The 21,582-nt window shown below is 31.9% G+C and overlaps 2 protein-coding genes across 7 annotated transcripts in view; one reads left to right on the top strand and one right to left on the bottom strand.

The window, feature by feature from the left end:
• Positions 1-21,582, bottom strand: part of LOC136038173 (protein OPI10 homolog) — a 466,996-nt gene that overhangs the window by 1,868 nt on the left and 443,546 nt on the right. The window contains exons 1-3 of one of the 4 annotated variants that reach the window (XM_065721249.1): positions 13,551-13,595; positions 6,958-7,028; positions 1,459-1,588 (exon numbers count right to left, since the gene is read on the bottom strand). In XM_065721249.1, coding sequence (XP_065577321.1) covers positions 1,459-1,588; positions 6,958-6,996 — 169 coding nt within the window. In that variant the 5' untranslated portion in view covers positions 6,997-7,028; positions 13,551-13,595. Of the gene's footprint in view, positions 1-1,458; positions 1,589-6,957; positions 7,031-9,324; positions 9,336-13,466; positions 13,596-21,582 lie in introns of those variants that run through there. The other 3 variants (XM_065721246.1, XM_065721250.1, XM_065721247.1) reach the window with 3 other exon arrangements.
• LOC136038170 (FERM domain-containing protein 4A-like) overlaps positions 15,571-21,582 on the top strand; it is a gene marked incomplete at its 3' end in the record, with an annotated part of 135,745 nt that continues 129,733 nt past the window's right edge. For all 3 annotated transcript variants that reach the window (XM_065721238.1, XM_065721237.1, XM_065721236.1), the window contains 1 exon segment: positions 15,571-15,949. In XM_065721238.1, coding sequence (XP_065577310.1) covers positions 15,789-15,949 — 161 coding nt within the window.

Raw genomic sequence — 21,582 nt, 5'->3', positions numbered from 1 at the left:
TGACCTAGATTCTTCATATTCATAAATTCACTGCTTTGAACTGGAATTAATTAAGCGACTGTGTAAATTGTGTGGTGGATTGCGATAGCCATGCCAAGCACGGACGAAACACCTGAACTTGTATATTATTACTCTGTTTAGTTCTACTGACAGTAGCGACACTTCTGTGCCAAAGTTTGTGATAAAGCAGCCAACCAAGGTGCCATGTCTCCCCGACACAGCTTATACTTCTTTACTCTGGAAGTCTAATGAGCTGCAACAAGTGGTTCTTGGAGTGTCAAGGAATCTTGACAACTATTAGTTGAATTCTGCTCAGTTACCTAAACTTACCCCAGCAATTGATACTCATACGACAGTTATTGTTTCTAAAGTTTCTTTAAAGCTGTCTGATCCAATTAAACGCAAAACTGTTCTCGATCAAAGCAGCACATGAATTAGTTTGCAGCGTGAAAATTGTTAATGACAGATTGTATGTCAATATCGATATATCTGCAACTGAAGATTTTTGTGCATCAGCTCAGAACTTAATATTCAGAGCAACAGTAAGCAAAATCCAAGCGCTTTTTGGGATTCTCCGTGATTTTCCAGTTAAAATATGTATAAGCAGTGGGAGTCGCTTTGGCCAAACTTTGTCAATTAAGCTTGAATTTGAAAACTCCTTCGCTAGGTCTGCTTATTTCAAAGAAGGAATTAATTGGATATGATTTTTTTCGAGCTCACGAATCTAAGGAGCTACCTAAATGCTGCTTCACATGCCAATCATGCAATCACCTTCAAAGCGCTTGCACCAGCAATAACCCGAAACGTGCGGGATGTGCTGGGCCACATCTTTCTACTAAGAATAGTCCTTGTAGCGCTTGCCCCACGTGTGCTAATTGTGGTAAAAATCATGCATCATATCGTCTCTCCTAGTTATAATTAAGTTTCCCCCAGTTTTCCTTGGAGTTTATGTGCCTGGAATGGGGTTGGACGTTTGATGGAGTTGGTGGAATCATGCGCTACTCTCCTGCCTAGCTTGTGATTTTTGGCATTGTTATTGTGGGTGACAGGATTCTAGTTTTTTTTGTGTATTTTTTTTTCTCCCTAGTGCCTTACTGATCATGAAGTCTTGCGGGAGATATTTTTTTGATGTTGAATTTTGTCGTAGATTTATTGACAAATAAAAGAACTCTAGAACTCAGAAAATTTCTGTTTAACCTTTATTAGCTAAAAATTTTACACCGGCAAACCAATCAGGTAAACTCTAACTTTCCACTGTTTTTCCTGGCTTAAAATCTTAAACAGTTGATTTCTAAGCTAATTATATTTTTTAAGAAGTGAGGTAGTTGTTATCTCTACAAATAAGAAATTATGTGACTGGTTTGCGAAAATACGTCACATAGGTAAACCAATGAAGTAAAAGCATACTTGTATCAATGGAAACATAGGAAAATATCCCCCATTTTTCTCTTGACTTACCCAGACCACCATATCCATCAGGAAAAGGCACACTACCAGTCATAAAAATAACTAAATGGTTGACAGTCTCTACATCAGCAATGTTTTTCAAAAATCGAGCTTCTGATATTTGAGAGAAATCAGTTTCAACCTATAAAAACATAGTCAAGCAGATACCGGAGGAACAAGTAGTAAAGGAAGATATTAGAGCACGTATGAAATAAAAGAATAAGCGAAGAATTGAAATTTCACAATAAAATATGCTGATCTCCGGGGTTATTTTCCGTAGCCAGGTTGCTCTTAAAAGAATAAGGAAGATAATATTCTTTTAATTATCAAAAAACATGAATCTTTTAAACCAGGTACTCGACAACCAAAGCATCTTGCTTCACGTGGTTGATCGGGCCTGGCAAGTAATTTTGTAAGTCAATATTTGTACTAACATCACAAAAATTTGAAGTTTCTAGATTTTTGGTATTTTAAGGAGAAGAAAAATTATGTACCCCTTCATCCCCCCTCTACTCCCAAGGGGGCAGAAACTTCTTAAGCGATTTTATTTGCACGAACTTTTAACATAAAATAGTCCTAAATTATACAAAGTACAATTTTTTCAACAGGAAAAGCTATAATAGTAACCCAAGCTAATTTCCTAAGTCCCCACCTTTTTTCTGTTATGACTAACAGCTTTGCTAAGGTAAGATCACAATTGTTTCTAATTCAAAATGGAATATTCATGCTAAAAATATCATCTAAAAGGTTAATACTTCTGTCTCTCTCCTTAAGTGCCTTATTATATTTCGCCCTCCCTTTGTATTTACACCTGTAATTTACACCTTGTTTGTTCACCCTCTAGCTGAATATGCTAGCCCAGTTTTGCACCCTGGGATTTCTAGGTATAAGTTAAATAATACTGAAACCTTACAAAATATCACTGCGAACAGTTTTCAAAAAAGATAGTCCCGTCCTCTAGTGCTGGAACTTTAAGTGTTGCCTCAGTTTGTCAAAAATGCAGTACTAAACCCTCTCAAAGAAAAATTTTCCCTTGAAGACACTTCCCTATCCACGTTCTGCCCAACCCAGGCTCTTTCTCAGCCCTTAAGTATCGTTTCCCCATTTCCTACTTTACTTCAAGATACAGAAAACTTTGGTCCCCTTACCAGCTCTGGCAAAAAATACAAAATTCTACATTTTTGGAGATAGGAGCTTGAAACCTCTACAATAGGTTTTCTGATACACTGAATTTTATGGTGTTCACTTTTAAGGGGTGTTCCGCTTTTTCAAAATAAGGAGAATTTTTTCATGCTCGTAACTTTTGGTAGTTCTTAGCTCAGGTATAGTCTTAGCAACAATAAATTAAGGTACTTGTATGAACTACTCAAGAAGTAAAGTTGGGTTAATCCTAATAAAATACACCTAGGTATGATAAAAATATAATAGTTTAGAAACAAGTTTGGGCTATATATCTGCACATTGGGGGGGGGGGTGGAGGTAAAGTACAGCGGGTATGAATACAAAGTGTGCTAGCTACAATTATTCTGCATATTACGAAGTAAGAATTGTTTTCTGACTTCACACTGTCCAAATACTTTATCTCCACCCCCCACCCCTAGTCCGCAAATATACAGCCCTTCTCTTTGTCTTTCCACACGCTAAAGTGAAAGAAACTAGCGAAAGAAACCGGTTTACAGTGCATCAATGCATGAACAACTTGAGCAGTAGTGAGTATCATACAAGTAGCCAAATTAATTTTTACAAATACATTAAAACCAATATAACCCAATTACTGGTGGAACATTCACCACCATCTAGCGCCTTTGCTTAAGAGAAAAAACTCAATATACATTGAAAAACATACAAGCGAAAACACTTACCACAACATAACAATGTAATTTAACCTGAATATGTAAAGTTTGCATTATGCTCATGATATTGTGGGTTTTTTTTTGTTTCTTTTACAATTTACAATAAATACAAGTTTAATTGATATTAGAGATTTTTGAAGAAAACAGTAACTTAAGTAAAACACAGTTTGAGGTTATAAACATGTGACAGCAACAAAGCTAATTGTTACACTGCTATTATTTCTTGTGTATAAGAAGAAACATAACAGCAATAAGGTGAATTAATAATTATAATTAATTAATAACTTAATTATAATAACTTATATATTTTATGTAATTATATATTATTATAATAATTATATATTTATTATATAATATTAATTATATATTTATAATATATAATTATATATTTATTATAATTATATATTAATTATAATTAATTATAATAACTTATAATTAATTAATTAATTAAGAATTAATAATTAATAAGCAATAAGCAAAAAGGGCTTACACCTGTTTCTATTTTAGCATTTTATGAACATAACCTAAAGCTTATGCACCAAAAAAAGCTTAAGAAAACTTCTTTTAAACATTACTTACTATACAAGAGTTAAGAACACAGGAACATTTTTGCAACACAAAAGCAATTCAGCCAACGAAAATCCAAGAAAACAATTTCCTAAAGGTATCACAAGAAATTGGCTGATTAATTTAGCGTTTTGTCCGTAAAACGTCAAATGAACATATTTGTATTTTGTCTCTAAATGTACTTTTAGATTTTTAAGCACACATCTGGATGAAGAAAATTTATCTTTTAAGCATGAGATGCATTTGACAAAAATGATGGTTTTTATGAATTCTGCATTGTAAGACATCTTCAAGTACCAAACGTAGTTCAAATAAAATCGGATTTTATAATTACTTATGTGGAAAAGATTAAAATTTTAACGAAAATTGAGAACAAAATTTTTAATAAAGAAGGCCCCCATATGCAGTTGTGCATTTTTTTGGTAGCAGCAGAAGCCAAATTAAATAAAAAGAAACGTATTTGGTTGTATAGGAAAGCTTTTTCAAACTTAATTAACTAACTTTGCTCATTTATTTTAGCGGTTAAAAGAGGCGAACACTGATGAAACATGCTAGCGCCCAAAAACTTTATAATTTTAAAAGACCAATAGACAAATCTTAGATGACAGTGGTTTTCAGGTATGAATACCAGGGGCATCCAAAAGGAGCAAAGGGAAGCGCCGTTTAAGGGAGGGGAGGGCATGGTTAGTTTCAAGTAACTCTAAGGGATAAAAAACTTGACCTTGAAAGCATTCATCATCAAAAAAAATTAAGAGATTTTAGGACTGAAAGCCGAAATGACGGTAAGTTATTGCTTTGTCAAGCTTATCTTGTCTATCTACAGAGAAACAATGGAAACTGGAAAACTACAGCTTTTTCTACCTCGGCGAATACTACTTTTGACTTCTAGGGGGTCGAAGGGGCAAAAATATTGATGTCATTGGCACTTGAATGTATTTTGCTGGGTTATTCACTGAAAATCTTCTTTCATCTCATAATCAAGTCGTGTGCCTTTCATTGCCCGACTTTTTGGATGTGAGTTTTTCCGCTTTTCAAGTGCTACCTCCCAAGGCTTAATATAAAAGCAAGAAATCTTATTATGAAAAGATACCAACCAGTAACTAAACCAACAATTGATCTCAAATCTTTTTATGCTCTTTGGTGAACAGACATCTTCAGTGTTTTCACTGAGACCTTCCAAGAGCCCTTAATTGCACTTCTCTTTTTTGTTATGATCATTATCCTTATCATCTCAGAAATTTGTATTACTTTTACTTCTTCTGTAATACTTAGTCCCCAATCCCTTAATAATTCTTAATCTAATCCCTAAATAGTGTATCACATTATTTGGATTACTTTTTGGTTTATCTCATGGGTGTCCAAAGACATTTCAGAAGCCAAAAACATGCCTATGGGATTTTCGAAGAATTTCAGGGAGGTTCCGAATGAAATCAGAAGTACAGTTGAAAAACGTCAAGGGCTCCTCTCTAAAAGTTTATCATATTCTTTGATGATTTATAATTTAAACTTATAGTTTCTAATTTTAAAATAATTATTTCAAAACTTGGACGAGTTTCACATATGTTCACAACATGATGTGAACTGATTTATATTCCTAAGCTATGTTAACTAACATCTAATTTTCTTGAAAAGGTTCAATTCCTCAAACAGACAGTTTGAGGAGAAAAATATAATAAAGCTGTTCATAGTAGTTAAAAGTAAGTAAAAAATCAACCCTTTTCGACTGTACAGAAAAAATAAAAGATAAAGATCCATTGCTGGCTCATAGGGTGTCGAATCGACGCTTCAGTTGCTGGGTCTCTTTCAATTGGACAACATGCACAAAAATACAAAGAAATAAAAATTTTAATAGTAAGAAATGGAATAAAATAATATATTTTTAACTTATTAAGACTAATGTTTTCTAATCAAAACAAAGGTTTATATTGAAATTTAAAATAAGCAGGAAATGCTCATGTGCTGAGATATATATTAGGGTGCAAATACACCCAAAGTTCTTGCTATTTAGATAAATTTATTAAGATATTTTAGATATTTATGAAGATATTTCATAAATTTATTTAGATATTTTAGATAAAGTTAGACTAATTCTTTAGAATAAAGGCTGTTTTGATTGCAGAAAATATATATAGCTGATAATTACCATTGTCTTATTTACTAATTTGCTTTCAAGACATACAACTTTAAAAAATATTTTTTAAGCAAATACACTCAAATAATAAAATGACCTAGATTTTAGTGGCAAGCTAAGAGATAACCATTACATAAGATCATTTCTGTCTCTTTCGCTTCTAATATTACTCTTTACTATGATTTGATAAAGAACGTTTTGTTTTGCTTAATTTTATGAAAAAAGCCCAATTGCAAAAAGATGGAGAAAAATCCTGGGACACATCAGGTGAGCTCGTGTTTTAAGACTTCACAAAGATTTTGTAAAAAGCAATGTGTCCCCCATTCAATTTTTCATCATAAAAAATGGGAAGATCGTAGGTGGTTGGGAGTGGTCCCATTAGTTGACAAATTAAGAATCTTTCTAAGGGCTGAATTTAATTTGAAGGGAACCATTCACGCTCTTTGCCTCACGATAACCCAAAAGCTGCTAAGACCTCTGGATAAAAAATGATCAGAACAGTAGATATATCCTTGAAAATTTTACCTTCTGGAGGAAATGATCCATGTGGTATCCAATATTTAATATAAAACAGGGTCATCATAGATAATTTCATTAGAAAGGCGCACATCTATTACCTTGTTGAAATGCATGAACTTTCCACCTATTTCAACAAAGAGCTTAACAAACAAAGAACCAGTAGAAGGCTCAAAGCAAGGTGGTTGTTGCGTGTCCTAGTTTTCTGAACTTATTTATCACTAGCCAAAGGCTGAGACTGTAAAGTAGAAGACCAAATTCAAAATAAATTAATTTCATACATGCTAATAACTTTTAATTTTCACCAAAGTTTAATTTCATTTTCACAAAAGTTGTGTTACAAAACTCTAGGGAGGTCAATTCGCCCTTCCTACCCACCCTTTCCAGACAAAACAACAACAGAACAACTATTAAAACCGGAATGATAGTAATTTTAGACCTTACCAATCTTCCAGCAGCTATGACTCCAAACATTGAAGCCATTTTCCAACAACAACCATGAAAACTTTTTCAGCCTACAATAGGAAAAAATTTACCAGCATAAAACAAATAGACTAAAAACCAAAAAAAAGGCTGCTTTTAAACTGAACTAATGTGCAAAAAGCCATTTTCCACAAAAGAAGCTTTCAAAGACAATTATACTAAATCAAAGAAAGACAGAAATGAAATCCTATAATAATGCTTAAAAACAAACATAATTGTCTACGAGACCAAAATAAACTAAAATTTCAATGAATAATGAAGTCAAACTTAAAATGAACAGAAATTGCCACATGCAGGAATAGGACAAATGCCCTCCAAGCTTCCTAAAAGGCAGATCACAATTTGGGCTTTACTGAAAACGATCCTCATTTCAAGCAATGTGTTATTATTTGTCACAACATCAACAACAGCACAAAAACCAAAAATAGCATCTCAAGGCTAACTAATGTTTATAAATAAAAGTGATGCTCCCTGTTCCCTGCCCTCTCTCTTGAAATTTTAAAACAGCTTGAATGTTATGTCCCTGACAATAGGGACATAACAATAGGGACATAACATATGTATGTCCCTGACAATAGGTATTCTGCAGAGTGCAGTTTTATTTGTCAAAACAATAGCAACAACTAAAGGAAAAATTCTTCATAATAGTCAAGATTACTGAAAATAACTAATCAAAGTAGACAGATTGTTAAATATAATTGTATTTCCTCCTGGAAGTCTCAACAACTTCTAACTTATTAATATTTTAATTGCAAAAATGTTTAAAATATATTGTGTTTTCAATAAAATTTAAATGAAGCTCTGGTCTCTAGAATGCTTAGTTAATTAGCTCTGCTACAGTTTGAGGTAATTTCTGTTCATTTTCAGCTTGACTTGGCTATTCATTGTAATTAGTGTTTGTTTTGGGTTCCATTTATTAATTGTTAGTGATTTCTATTTGTTTTAAATAATTAAATTTAAAAATTTCACTATATGACTTTGGTTCTGCTTGTTTTTGGTTTAATAATAGCTTTTTACTTTTCTTTGAAATTTTGGATTTGGAAAAGCCTTTTAAATCAATATTTGTATTTTAAATTTTACTTTGCTTTTTCATTGGTTAACAAAATGAGCATTAGTTAAACTTTATTTTCAATTTTTCAGCTTAAGAATTATGATTCTGGCCTGCTTCTTAGATTAAAAATAATATAGCATAGACCTGCCCCAATTGAAGATAAGTATCATTTTTTTTTTCTTTTTTTATTCACAGATGTACTTTGGAATGAATTGAAATGTATTTATGTATGTATGGATATATATATATATATATATATATATATATATATATATATATATATATATTTCCCATCAAAAGAAACAGATGGAGTATAAGATAAAAAAAAGAAGCAAAAAATACACTACAAAAGAATACACAAACACAAGAAAAATAAAGAACAAATGGATATCTAACTACAAAAAACAATGCCTATTGCCTCAAAATAACTGCCCAAGGATGAGTAACAATATTAGAGTGAATATATTTCAACCAATGATAATATTCGACCTAATCCGTGATTCCGCTGGATAGTTCTTTGAACTAGCCATCAGCAGATCAAAAGGAACACAGATTTTGAAGCAAGTTCATCACAAGTCGACTGAAATGAACTCATAGACGCACGTTTCCAATCACAAACAAAATAAGGACGCTTCTGGAGCCTTCCAGGGGGAGGCAAAACACAAAATTTAAATCAATATTGAAAAACAATGGAAAATGGTCTGATGTAAAATTTGAATCAGAAACAAGAACCTCACTTGATGTAACTGATCGAGTGTGCATAACATGATCTAGGTTTGACGTACTTCCCAAATTATGAATATTTGAAAAATTCTTATTCTTAGACGCAACTATATATTCAACACCTAGCATACCGAGTAACATATTAGCATGACTAGAACTCTAACTGTTGTTGCCGCTCAGGTTTTCAAAATCACAATTAAAGTCACCTGTTATCAGACACAAAAGTCCATACTTTTTTATTTTATCAATACACTTTGATAGCCTTGCAATACTTATGGCAAACAGTGTACCTGATCGGTTATGACGATGGTCTGTAGGGAGGTACATGTTCATGATAACCATATATTGGATTTTGACAGCGAGAAAGTCTAATGCCGAGTCAAACATAGAAGCGGATAGAGTATCTAATGTAAGTCGCAAGGCTGCCAGATGGCTGGCCATGAGTGCGATAGCGTTTGGCTGCGACTATAAAAACTTGATGGTTTGGTGACAGGTTCAATAAGGTAAGGCTGAGAGAGGTTGCAAAATGTTCCTGCAAACACACAATATCATATCTTGAAAGAAGGTCCTCGATAAAAACTTTTTATAGTGGTTTTTACAGTATTTAATGATATTGTATGTCAGTCAGTTGTTAATTGACAATTTTGTTAATTTATTTGGTGACAAACTGAACAAGATCATTGAGTCTCAGGCTGAGTTTTCCACTAAATTAGACTAGATTTCAGCAGAAATTGTGTCATTAAAAAGTGATGCAGTGAAGTGTGATTCACAACTAGGTAAACTCAAATCTATACTACAAAATCAGAAGATCAGAAGCACTATACTACAAGATCAGAAGCTTAAATCTGAAGCTCTTGAACAATGGCTGTTTGGTTTTGAAATAAAGACCAAAAGGTTAACTTGCTGATTCATGGCTTACTGGATGAAAAATCTGACAAAATGCCAGAAACCAATATGAAAAAACTCTTCAGGAATAAGTTAGGCATTACTGAGCCAGTAATGATATGTAAGTGCTATCGTTTTGCTTCTCCCTTGGGAAATATTACTGACTCCCACCAATGTAAAAGTGAACAAAAACAGGTGAAGCCAGTGTCTGTATCACCAGGATCTGTAAATGAGATTCAAGTGGTAATGTTGAACATTGGTAAACTAAGGCAAGTGGTATATTTATTTGTACAGACTTGCCACCTTAATTGAATTTGCAAAGAAGTGGAATGTCAACTAAATCACATGATATTAGAACAAAAGGTGAAATTAGGTAGGTAGGTAGGTTGGTATGCGTTTGTTTCAACCAAAAAAAATACTAAAATTGTACTAGAATCAACATTATGCTGCTCAATCAGGGACCTAAAATGCCCCTTTTAAGCAGCAAAACAACAGCATATAAATGGTAACTTATTCATTTAATATCAAAGAAATACAGAAAAAAAAAGACAAAAAACTATGCAGTCTCTAAACAGCCATCTCTTGTCTTAAAAAAAAAAAAAAAAAAAAAAAAAAAAAAAAAAAAAAAAAAAAAAAAAAAAAAAAAAAAAAACAGAGTAATAAATTTTAACCACCATAATTTAGGTCTTTGCAGGTCTGTAAAAAGGGTACAGACATATGGCTGGAAATCAAAGATCTTATTCATATTTGTGGTCTTGTGTCTAGTTATGTTTGGTTTGCATTAATGAATAAGTTTGACAGTGACTTGAACTTATATTAATCTTCCATGAGTGAAAAAAAAGAAAAGGAAGATTTAAATGAATCTTGCCTTAGTGTGCTTTTTGTATCTTGCTATTCTGTGCAATTGTTTTCATGTTTTCCTTCTTTTTTATTTGGTTCTAGTTTTGCAAGAGAAGTTCTTGTTCTGGTCCTTTTCTATTTCTGCAGCTAACAAGTTGGATGTTGGGCCTCAAAGTTAGGTGAGCTAAATGACTGCATTGTTGCTGTTTAATTGGAACCTCCTTGCTCTGCTCTTACTTGAAATAATCTGAAGTACTGCTTTCTGATTATTAGCCTTTCTTTCCAGATTGATTTTGTTAAGTTTTATTTTTATGATAAGTGTTAAGTAAGGTAACATCCAACCAGCTCCATGATTTTTAGAAAAATCAACTTGATCAAAATAAATTACTTAAATTGGTGGGATCAGCTGGTGATCAATATTCTGATCTTTTAATTCAGTCTTTTCTTCCCAGCAAATATATAAATAATAACCAAATCCCTCCATTTAATCAGTCACAAGCATCCCAAATTGCATTTTGGAACTGTCATGGAGTGCTTAGTAGTTTAGATTTTCTCTCCACTTTCCTTTGCATTAATTTCACTGGAATTCTAGGACTATGTGAGACATTTCTTAGTGATATTAATAGTTCTTTAGTTGGTATATTTGGGAATAGAGTAGTTACTAGAAATAGGGCTACCCATTCAAAAATAGGACTTACCCTGATTAAATTAATTAATCAGGATCTATATATTCATGAAATCCTTGAATTATGTGATTTATACCAATAGGTGAAGTGTGATTTTTTTTATTGTTGAAATCATGTCTGGAAAAGAGAAGCTACAGGTACTCCTATTTTATCAACCTCTGGGATCAAGAGCCTCAAATTTTATTGGTAGTTTGAATGATCTTGTGGAATTGTTGAATTCTATGAACCAGAAAATAGTATTTATGGGAGATTTTAACATAGATTTAGGACTAGTGAATTTATAGTCCCAACCCTCAAGATCTCAGCCTGTGGATTTACTGACTGCTTGTTTTTCTGTGGGTTTAGACCCAAAAGTAAGAATATCAACACATGTTGGTGAACAGTCTGCTTCACTTATAGACCACATATTTACAAATTTTAGTCTGCACTCAAATTACACCATCTTAACAGATGCTTTGGATCACTTTATCCTATTTGGTGAATTTTTCACTAACTGTGGGAAATCAAATATAAACATAAAAATAAGAAGGACAATTGATGATAAATCTATAAAAAACTTGAAAGCCACATTAGCTTGTGCCAATTAGAACTCAGTTTATGAAGAAATGAACTCAGAGACAATGGCTGCTTTATACCTGCTGTTTTTCAAAAAGACGCTCTGGTACACTGCTACACTGAAAAAGCCATGGATCATGCAAGGATTACTAACCAGTATTGAGCAAAAACATATGCTGTTCAGGCAATTTATGTAGGCCTCTGGGTCATTGACTATATTGGCTTGTGAGGAAAAGGGGAGGTAGGTTAGTCTAAACATGTCCTACTTAAAGAAAGGAACAGAGTTTCAGTTAGAGATACAGAGAGTTTTGAGGAGAGATGGGAAGAATGTTTTAGTTTTTTCAAAATAGCATTACTTGGTATTATGGACCAACACTTGACAAAATATAAGCAAAAAATATATGCAACTGTGATGGCAGTGATAACTATATTTGAACAGAGCACTGAATGTGTTTCATTCAAATTGTTGGCTCTAAAATACACTTTATTCAATTTTTTGAAAGGCTTGTAGAAAATTTATTATTTTCTATCAATTTTGTTATAAAAAATTAAATTTTTATTTACTGTAAGATTCAATCTATGAGAAAAACAAAGCAATTGAAGACATAAAAATTATTAAGGGTATCATCCTTGAACATTACAAGCCTAGGCCTATATAGGGTAAGACAACCAGTACTGGGACACTTCAATCACTCTGCCTATTCTGGGACAGAATCTTTGGTTGGCTTGCAACATGTCCAATACTGGGAGAAAAGAAAACAGGTTTTTTGGAAGCAACCCAGAAAAATCTATAGATTAGGTGTCTAAGATTAAGGTCTTTTGTCCTAGTATTGGACATGTTGTAATCCAATCAAAGATTCTTTCTCAGAATAGGCAGAGTGATCAAAGTGTCCCAGTACTGGTTGTCTTACCCTAGGCTCTGTGGAATAGATGACCATGATATATTAAGCTAATATTGGAATTTCAACTGAATGATATATTTTATCTTAATTCTACTAGCCAAAAAAAAAAGGAAAAAGATGTCACTTTTAGGGGGTAATACTCAATTCTATGGGACATTCTAAAGAAAACAATGTAATACCAATAGAGTAGCACCATTCAGTTCACAGATCAACACTATCTAAAAATATAATGTTTGTTATCATGAAAATTATGCATATGTCCCCTGGAGATGCTAGATATAGCCCTAATCTAAATAGGCTAATGAATTTAACTAATGTGGTCTAATGCTTGAGTCATTGTATACCTCTTTGCTTATGGCAATTAATATTTTTCAAGTACTTTTGTCATGTTAGCAACAACTGTAGTCTATTTGGAAAGTATGCAAATGCTGCCATTCTTTTTCAAAAGAATTTAGGCAGCAATGTGTAAAATGTACATTCTACATGATTCCCTTACTGGCATGAAAAGAAGAGGTGTAACACATTGGGGCTATTTAATGCTCTTTTACAATAAAATAATAGCCAAATTTCACTCACAAATACACCCTGTAAACATGACATTGTGAATAATAAAAAAAGCTGCATAATACAAAGTAAGAATTATTTATTAATTGGTATTTTCTTATTTTTTACAAATGTATATCATAGAGTTAAATATGGGACCACTAGGGGGGGGGGGCTCATTGCAAGTGAAGCAATGACTTTATTTGGAAAGAGCATTAGAAAAGGCATCAAGTAATGTTTTCACTATGTTCCCTAAATAAATAATAGAATCAGGTATGCATTTACGTCTTCTGGAGTCCAAGTGACTTTTAGAACCAGTGTCATGCGTTATTTTATTTATGCTGGTTTCAAAGCACAAATAGCTGTTACCTCTTGAAAGAAGTATCATGCGCCAAATTTTCAAATCTTTTATTTACTCGCGGCATCTATAAAAAAATTTCTATAAAAAAAAATATCAGCCTAGTTTTCATACTATAGCCAGAACAGATTTATTTCCTAGCGACTGTGGATCAACAATGCTTCTCGAGAGAGTATAAATTTTTATTATTGTTAAAAAAGTGGTAATATTCTGAAACTCAGATGAACACTGTTTTTTAATATTTTTGAAAGGCTTATCATATCAAGAGGAAACTTAAGGGACATCATGAGCGGGATGTTCATTTGACCAAAAGTCAAAATGTACCTGCTACTACTGCTTTTAATACTGCTGCTATTACTGTTACTACTAATAATTATACACTGTCACGGCTACCACTTTTCCTACTGCTACAGCTACTACTGTGATATTTGTACAATTGAGGCTACACGTATATAGGTGCAAATTTGACAGAATTTTGAAGGGGAATTTGAGCTAAATCAAAACACACTATGCGCATGAGTATTTTCAAAAGGGTGTGTCTCAAGAATTGATTTGGGTATTAAGTTGAAACTTTCGAAGAATACTTAAGGGAAAAGATCAGTTGACAAAAAGGTAATATATGTGTGTCGCTACTAACACTAATACCACTGCTAGTTTTACTCATGCTACTACTGCTAATAAACTGCTCCAACTCCTACTTCAATTGCAGCAACTTGTAAGGCTTAGCGTATTAAGATGTACTATTAGCTATGTTAAGTACTATAATTTAGATTATAGTACTATTAAGTCTATGAAGGTAAAACTTCAGAGAATATTGATGGCAAATTCGAACTAACAAAATGCACTATGTGTATCTAGATTGTTAAAATAATGTAAAGAATTATTTGTGTATTAAAATAAGAATCTCAGAGAATACTTAAAAGGGAAGATGAACGGACCAAAAGGCAATATATGCAAACTACTACTAATACTACTGCTGCTGCAACATTTATCAGTTCTACTACTACTATTACTATCGATCCAACTACTACTTCTATCGCAACTATTTGTAAGGTTAAAAGTATTAAGATGAAAATTTCAAGAAGTATATGAAAATACAGGTTATCAAAAAAGCAAATCGACAATATCATAGCAATGGCTAATTGTAGTAAATTGAGTAGTTATACTGCTGCTGTGACTATTATTATAATTATATCCAATATAAAATATTAAGTATACTATATATGAGTATACTGAGAACACTCTACATAAAGTATTATACAACTACATTTAATATGAGTATGAATGTGAAAATTTTAGAGAATATTTCTGAAATTTCCTCCTTGACGGATGACAACCTTCCATCCGTATTCAGGGTGTCAAAAGGGAATATTAGCAATATCTTACAAGTTGTGTCTTTATCCTCATCTCGTACTCTTCATTACTATCATATTTAAAAAGCGATGCCGCAAAGTTAGGCGACATGCTAAATGGTTTGACCTATATAAATTCGTACGAAGAGTCCGCGACCCCAAAAGATGGTTCAATATCATCTTTTTTTAATCATGAGAAGCTTAACTTGTTCGCTATAGTGGTCAGAAGTGCAAAGCAAAAAAACTATGCAGAAAATATTAAAATAACATTTTTTTTTATAGATGGTGAAACATTTTTTTTAATGGTGGAGTGGTTTTTATAACTTATTATTTTTTGTATCAATTTTTTATACAGTTTTAATTGCACAAGATTTATTAGAGCTTTAAATCTCATCAGATTTTAGATTGAATTTACAATCATTTCCACTACCTACCTACAACACATAATTGTCAAGGATCTTCTTTAAATTGCGGGTATTTCTTTGTTCACAAGTTTTTCGAAGCAAAAATTATGCACCCCCCCCTAGAGAAAACCTTGGATCCGCCCATGACCTTCTTTTTTTCCTGAAAGCTGATATAATTAAAAAGTTGATCGAGAATTTTAAAGTCTTGGAGCTTTTACGCTAACTTAGTAAAGTTTTGTTTGGAGTTTTTGGCAACAGTGGGTCCTGATGTTGAGACAACCCTGTATAATTTTGGTTGCGTTGTGTTGTTTTTGAGGGAAAATTCTGTATTGGGGTCTTCTCTGTTACCAGTTAAAAGGCTTTATGGATGGTGATTTTATAGAATGCTTTTGTTATAAAGCTTATTAGTGATATTTAGTTTAAAATGGATAAAAGTTTTGCCCTGAAGCCCAAATATTAGGCTCTAAAGTTTGCAAGTTATTGTTGATGAGGGATGAGTGATGGAAGAAGAATTGCTGTCATATTTCCTGATGATAGGAAAGTAGAATTAACTGTTCAGTCTGGATTACTTACATCTGATCTTTTGGATTTAGTTGCTTCTCATGCTGCTGTTAAGGAAAAGGAATATTTTGGCCTTTCATTTCTGGATGATAGGTAAGCTAACCTGCTTTTGTGACTCTTTCTTAGGATGAATAATGCTGAAGTTGTAGGCTAGTGCATGATCTTTTCTACTGGAATTTTTCTTCTACACAATAGAAGTAGGATAGGGAACTTGTTTAGGCCTAGTTCAGGAGTTAGACCCTCTGTTTCCAGAAGGAAAGAGTACACAATTCTGAAGACTAGCCTACTTCATAAAGCTATAAAATTCTTAATGTACTGTTTGTAAAAGCTCCATTTTACTTTGCCTCATTGTAATGGTCAGACATAGCCAAAAATATAGGTTAGGCTTGGTAAATATTGAGTAGTTCATATAATTGATCTAGGCTACAAATAAAGTGAACACACCATTAGGTGCCATATTTTGGCTCTCTGAGCATATATATATATATATATATATATATATATATATATATATATATATATATATATATATATATATATATACATATATATATATATATATATATATATATATATATATTTATATATATATATATATATATACTAGCTGTTGGGGTGGCGCTTCGCGCCACCCCAACACCTAGTTGGTGGGGGCGCTTCGCGCCCCCCCCAAGCCCCCCCGCGCGCGTAAGTCGTTACGCGCCATAATAGTTACGCGCCATTGTAGTTGTGTCCCTATGTCCCACCTGTGAATATAGATAGATATATATATATGCTTTTAACTACGTAAAACTTGCGAATATACAACATTCTTTGCTGTCCCATTGTCTTTGCATATAAATAGATTGTCAGGTTTACCGACTCTTGAACATGCAACATATAATGGTCCATGGGAAAACAATCTGTATTCAGATCTATACCTCATGATTCTAATGATTGCCCTTGAGCTTTGTTGATGGCGATTGCTAATCGACCATTCCCTGTCCCGGTGTCCCGGTCCTCATTTACATCCCCCTGTTTCCTCCGGTGTCCCCGTTGTAGTTGTGTCCCTGTGTCCCGGTCGTCATTTATATTCCCTGTGTCCCGGTCGTCATTTGTATCCCGGTGTCCCGGTCTGTATATACATTCGTTTTTTAGTTTTGTTTTTCTCCTTTATTTTTTTCCTTTTTTTTTCTTTTTTAGCTTATTTAGATTTTTAGATTTTTTAGTTTTTTTTATTAGTTTTTAGTTTTTTTTTCTTTTTAGTTTTTTTGTCCCGGTCGTCATTTATATCCCCCTGTTTCCCCCGGTGTCCCCGTTGTAGTTGTGTCCCTGTGTCCCGGTCGTCATTTATATTCCCTGTGTCCCGGTCGTCATTTGTATCCCGGTGTACCGGTCTGTATATACATTCGTTTTTTAGTTTTGTTTTTCTTCTTTATTTTTTTCCTTTTTTTTTCTTTTTTAGTTTATTTAGATTTTTAGATTTTTTAGTTTTTTTATTAGTTTTTAGTTTTTTTTTCTTTTTAGTTTTTTTGTAGTTTTTACCTTCTTTTTAGTTTTGTTAATTTTTTTTTTACTTATGTCCTGGTCGTCATTTATGCTCCCTATGTCCCGGTGCTTTGTTGATTGCTAATCGAACATTCCTTTTGTCCTGGTCGCTTTCTCTTTGAGTGTCGTCATTTATTTTTTTCTTTTTTAGTTCTTTTAGTTTTTACCTTTTTTAGCTTTTTTTTAGTTTTTTAGATGAAAATTTTTTTTAGTTTTTTCCTTTTTTTCTTTTTAGTTTTTATTGGTTTTTACCTTTATGTTAGCTTATTTTTCAGTTTTTTCCTTTTTTTTTAAGTTTTTTTTTATTTTTTATTTTTTTTAGTTTTTTACCTTTTTTTAGTTTTTTTTAGTTTTTTTAGTTTTTTTAGTTTTTTAGCTTTTTTACTTTTTTTATTAGTTTTTAGTTTTTTTGTAGTTTTTGCCTTTTTTTAGTTTTTTCAGTTTTTTTTTAGTTTTTTATTGGTTTTTACCTTTATTTTAGCTTATTTTTCAGTTTTTTCCTTTTTTTTAGTTTTTTTTTAGTTTTTAGTTTTTTTAGTTTTTTACCTTTTTTTAGTTTTTTTAGTTTTTTTAGTTTTTTAGCTTTTTTATTTTTTTTATTAGTTTTTAGTTTTTTTTGTAGTTTTTGCCTTTTTTTTAGTTTTTTTAGTTTTTTAGCTTTTTTATTAGTTTTTAGTTTTTTTTGTAGTTTTTGCCTTTTTTTAGTTTGACAACTTATTTTTATATATATAGATAGTTTTTTTTTTACTTATGTCCTGGTCGTCATTTATACTCCCTGTGTCCCTGTGCTTTGTTGATTGCTAATCGAACATTCCTTTTGTCCTGGTCGCTTTCTCTTTGAGTGTCGTCATTTATTAGTTTTTTCCTTTTTTTTTTAGTTTTTTATTGGTTTTTACCTTTATTTTAGCTTATTTTTCAGTTTTTTCCTTTTTTTTAGTTTTTTTTTTATTTTTTATTTTTTTTAGTTTTTTACCTTTTTTTAGTTTTTTTTAGTTTTTTTAGTTTTTTAGCTTTTTTACTTTTTTTATTAGTTTTTAGTTTTTTTTGTAGTTTTTGCCTTTTTTTAGTTTTTTCAGTTTTTTTTTTAGTTTTTTATTGGTTTTTACCTTTATAGTTTTTTTAGTTTTTTAGCTTTTTTATTTTTTTTATTAGTTTTTAGTTTTTTTTGTAGTTTTTGCCTTTTTTTAGTTTTTTCAGTTTTGACGTCACCTGATCCAGTTTTTTCAGGTGACGTCACCTGACACATCCATCCATCCATCCACAGACAACTTATTTTTATATATATAGATATATATATATATATATATATATATATATATATATATATATATATATTTTAACAACCACAAGGAGAACACTGTTTCTGCTGAATCAACAGATGTATTCAAACACCATCTGGATGCTGAGTGGAGTGACAAACCATAAAGATTTGACTGGGATGTACCAGAATCTAATCAACCATGTATACAACTGTCATCACAAGGAGTGATTCAACAGGGTCAAAAGTTCTTATTTCACTCCAACTGTGATTTAAGATATATATATATATATATATATATATATATATATATGTATATATATATATATATATATATATATATATATATATATATATATATATATATATATATATATATATATATATATATATATATATATATATATATATATATATATATATATATATATATATATATATATATATATATATATATATATATATATATATATATACATATATATATATATATATATATATATATATATATATATATATATATATATATATATATATATATAGTATATATATACATATATATACTAATATAGTATATATATGTATATATATATAACCACTTTTCAGTAAAATTCTAGTTTAGCTACTTTTCACTACCTTGGAAAGAGGTTAGTTTAGGGAAATGAAACTTTTAGGGATAGACCTCCAGAGTACATTGTGTCCTTGGAAGTTATTTCAAAGTACCTAGAGTACCTCCACTCCTTCTCCCTTTAGAAGACAGTAACCTTTGATGACCTTTAATATTTTTGTGTTATAAAAGTGAAACCTTGCAAAACAGATCTTCTACTTGATTAAAGTAGGCCTACAAGGAAACTCTTCTTCAGCTTCACAACTTTGCTCAATCTCAAATTATGTGGTTTCAAAGATCCATAAATGCATTTCCTAAATTTGGAGAAAAACCTTTGATATGGCTTCAAATTCTGTCCAAATAACAGGAATTACTTTTTCAGAACTAAAACCAGAGAAAAAGAAACTGATAACTGAAAATTAAGGTAAAATATAGTCTTTCAAAATATCAATTGGTACCTTTCAAGTAGGTAAATTTCCAACTTAGAAATCAGAAGAGGGTTAACATAGAATCTTGGAAATACCTTCCCAGAGTGTCTTTATTGGCACTGGATAAGGTCAAGAATGCATCTTATGATGATTGGCTCAAAACCCTGAAAATTCCAACATTGATTTGAACAGCAAAAATTAGTGACATGTTCCAAAATCACAAAACTCTTAGAGTTCCTCTACTCAGTACAGTTTCTATGATCAAATGGTTTGTGGTAATGAACTGTAGTAAGGAGCGACCCTGCTCAATAGTAGCCAAAACTAAAAAAAATGGAATTTTGGTACCAATAGCTACATCAAAAGAATTGTATTTTAATGCTGATTTTAAGTATATAAGTTTCATCAAGTTTAGTCTTACCCATCAAAAGTTACAAGCCTGAGAATATTTGCATTATTTTAGAAAATAGGAGGAAACACCCCCTAAAAGTCATAGAATCCTAATGAAAATCACACCATCAGATTCAGCATATCAGAGAACCCTACTGTAGTAGTTTCAAGCTCCTATCCACAAAAATGTGGAATTTTATATTTTTTGCTAGAAGGTGGATCACAGATGCGTGTTTATTTGTTTTTTTTCCCAGGGGTGATCATATCAACCCAGTTGTCCTAGAATGTTGCAAGAGGGCTCATTCTAACAGAAATGAAAAGTTCTAGTGCCCTTTTTAAGTGACCAAAAAATCGGAGGGCACCTAGGCCCCCTCACATGCTAATTATTTTCCCAAAGTAAATGGATGAAAATTCTGAGATAGCCATTATATATGGTGTAGTCGATAAACCTTATAACTATGTCTAGGGGGATGACTTACTCCCCCACAGTCCCTGTGGGAGGGGTTACAAGTTCAAAACTTTGACCAGTGCTTACATATAGTAATGGTTATTGAGAAGTGTACAGGCGTTTTCAGAAGAATTTTTTGGTTGGAGGCAGGGGTTGAGAAGAGGAGGATATGCTTGGGGAACTTTCCATTGAGGAATTTGTCATGGGGGAAGAAAATTTCTATGAAGGGAGTGCAGGATTTATTAGCATTACTTAAAAAAAAACAATGAAAAAATAATATGAAAAAGTTTTTTTCAGCTGGAAGTAAGCAGCAGCAATAAAATTTAAAATGAACAGAAATTATTACCCATATGAGGGGCTCACCTCCTCCTAATACCTTGCTCTTTATGCTAAAGTATTTTTAGTAATTTCAACTATTTATTCTGTGGCTTTTGTGATTCAGGGGTCATTCTTAATGAATTGGGACAAAATTTAAGCTTTAGTGTAAAGAGCAAGGTACTGACAAGGGGGCAAACCCCCTCATATACGTAATAAAAACATGAGCATACAAAAGTTCTTTACATAAGCTAATTTATAAGTTATTTATATCTTTTACTTTTAAAGATTTGTAAAAAATTAAAAGTTCTAGTTGCCTTTTTAATTTACCGAAAATTGGATGGCAACTAGGCTTCCTCCCCTGCTCTTTTTTTCTCAAAATCATTCAATCAAAATTATGAGAAAGCCATTTAGCCAAAAAAAAAATATATACAAATTTCATTTTAATTATTCCTCTGTGGAGAGCCAAAATCAAACATGCATTGATTCAAAAACGTTCAGAAATTAAATAATAAAAACAAGTTTTTTTAAATGAAAGTAAAGAGCAACATTAAAACTTAAAACAAACAGAAATTACTCTGTATATGAAAGGGGCTTTTCCTTCTCAACGCCCCGCTCTTTACGCTAAAGTTTGACTCTTTCTCTTAACTCTACATTTTAAAACAGCAAAAAACTTTAGTGTAAAGAGCGGGGCGTTGAGAAGGAAAAGCCCCTTTCATATACAGAGTAATTTCTGTTCGTTTTAAGTTTTAATGT

The sequence above is a fragment of the Artemia franciscana genome, chromosome 17 (assembly GCF_032884065.1).
Source record: "Artemia franciscana chromosome 17, ASM3288406v1, whole genome shotgun sequence".
NCBI classification, from domain to species: Eukaryota; Metazoa; Arthropoda; class Branchiopoda; order Anostraca; family Artemiidae; genus Artemia; species Artemia franciscana.
The sequence above is the reverse complement of the archived record's forward strand: the minus strand, read 5'-3'. Positions and strand labels throughout refer to the sequence as shown.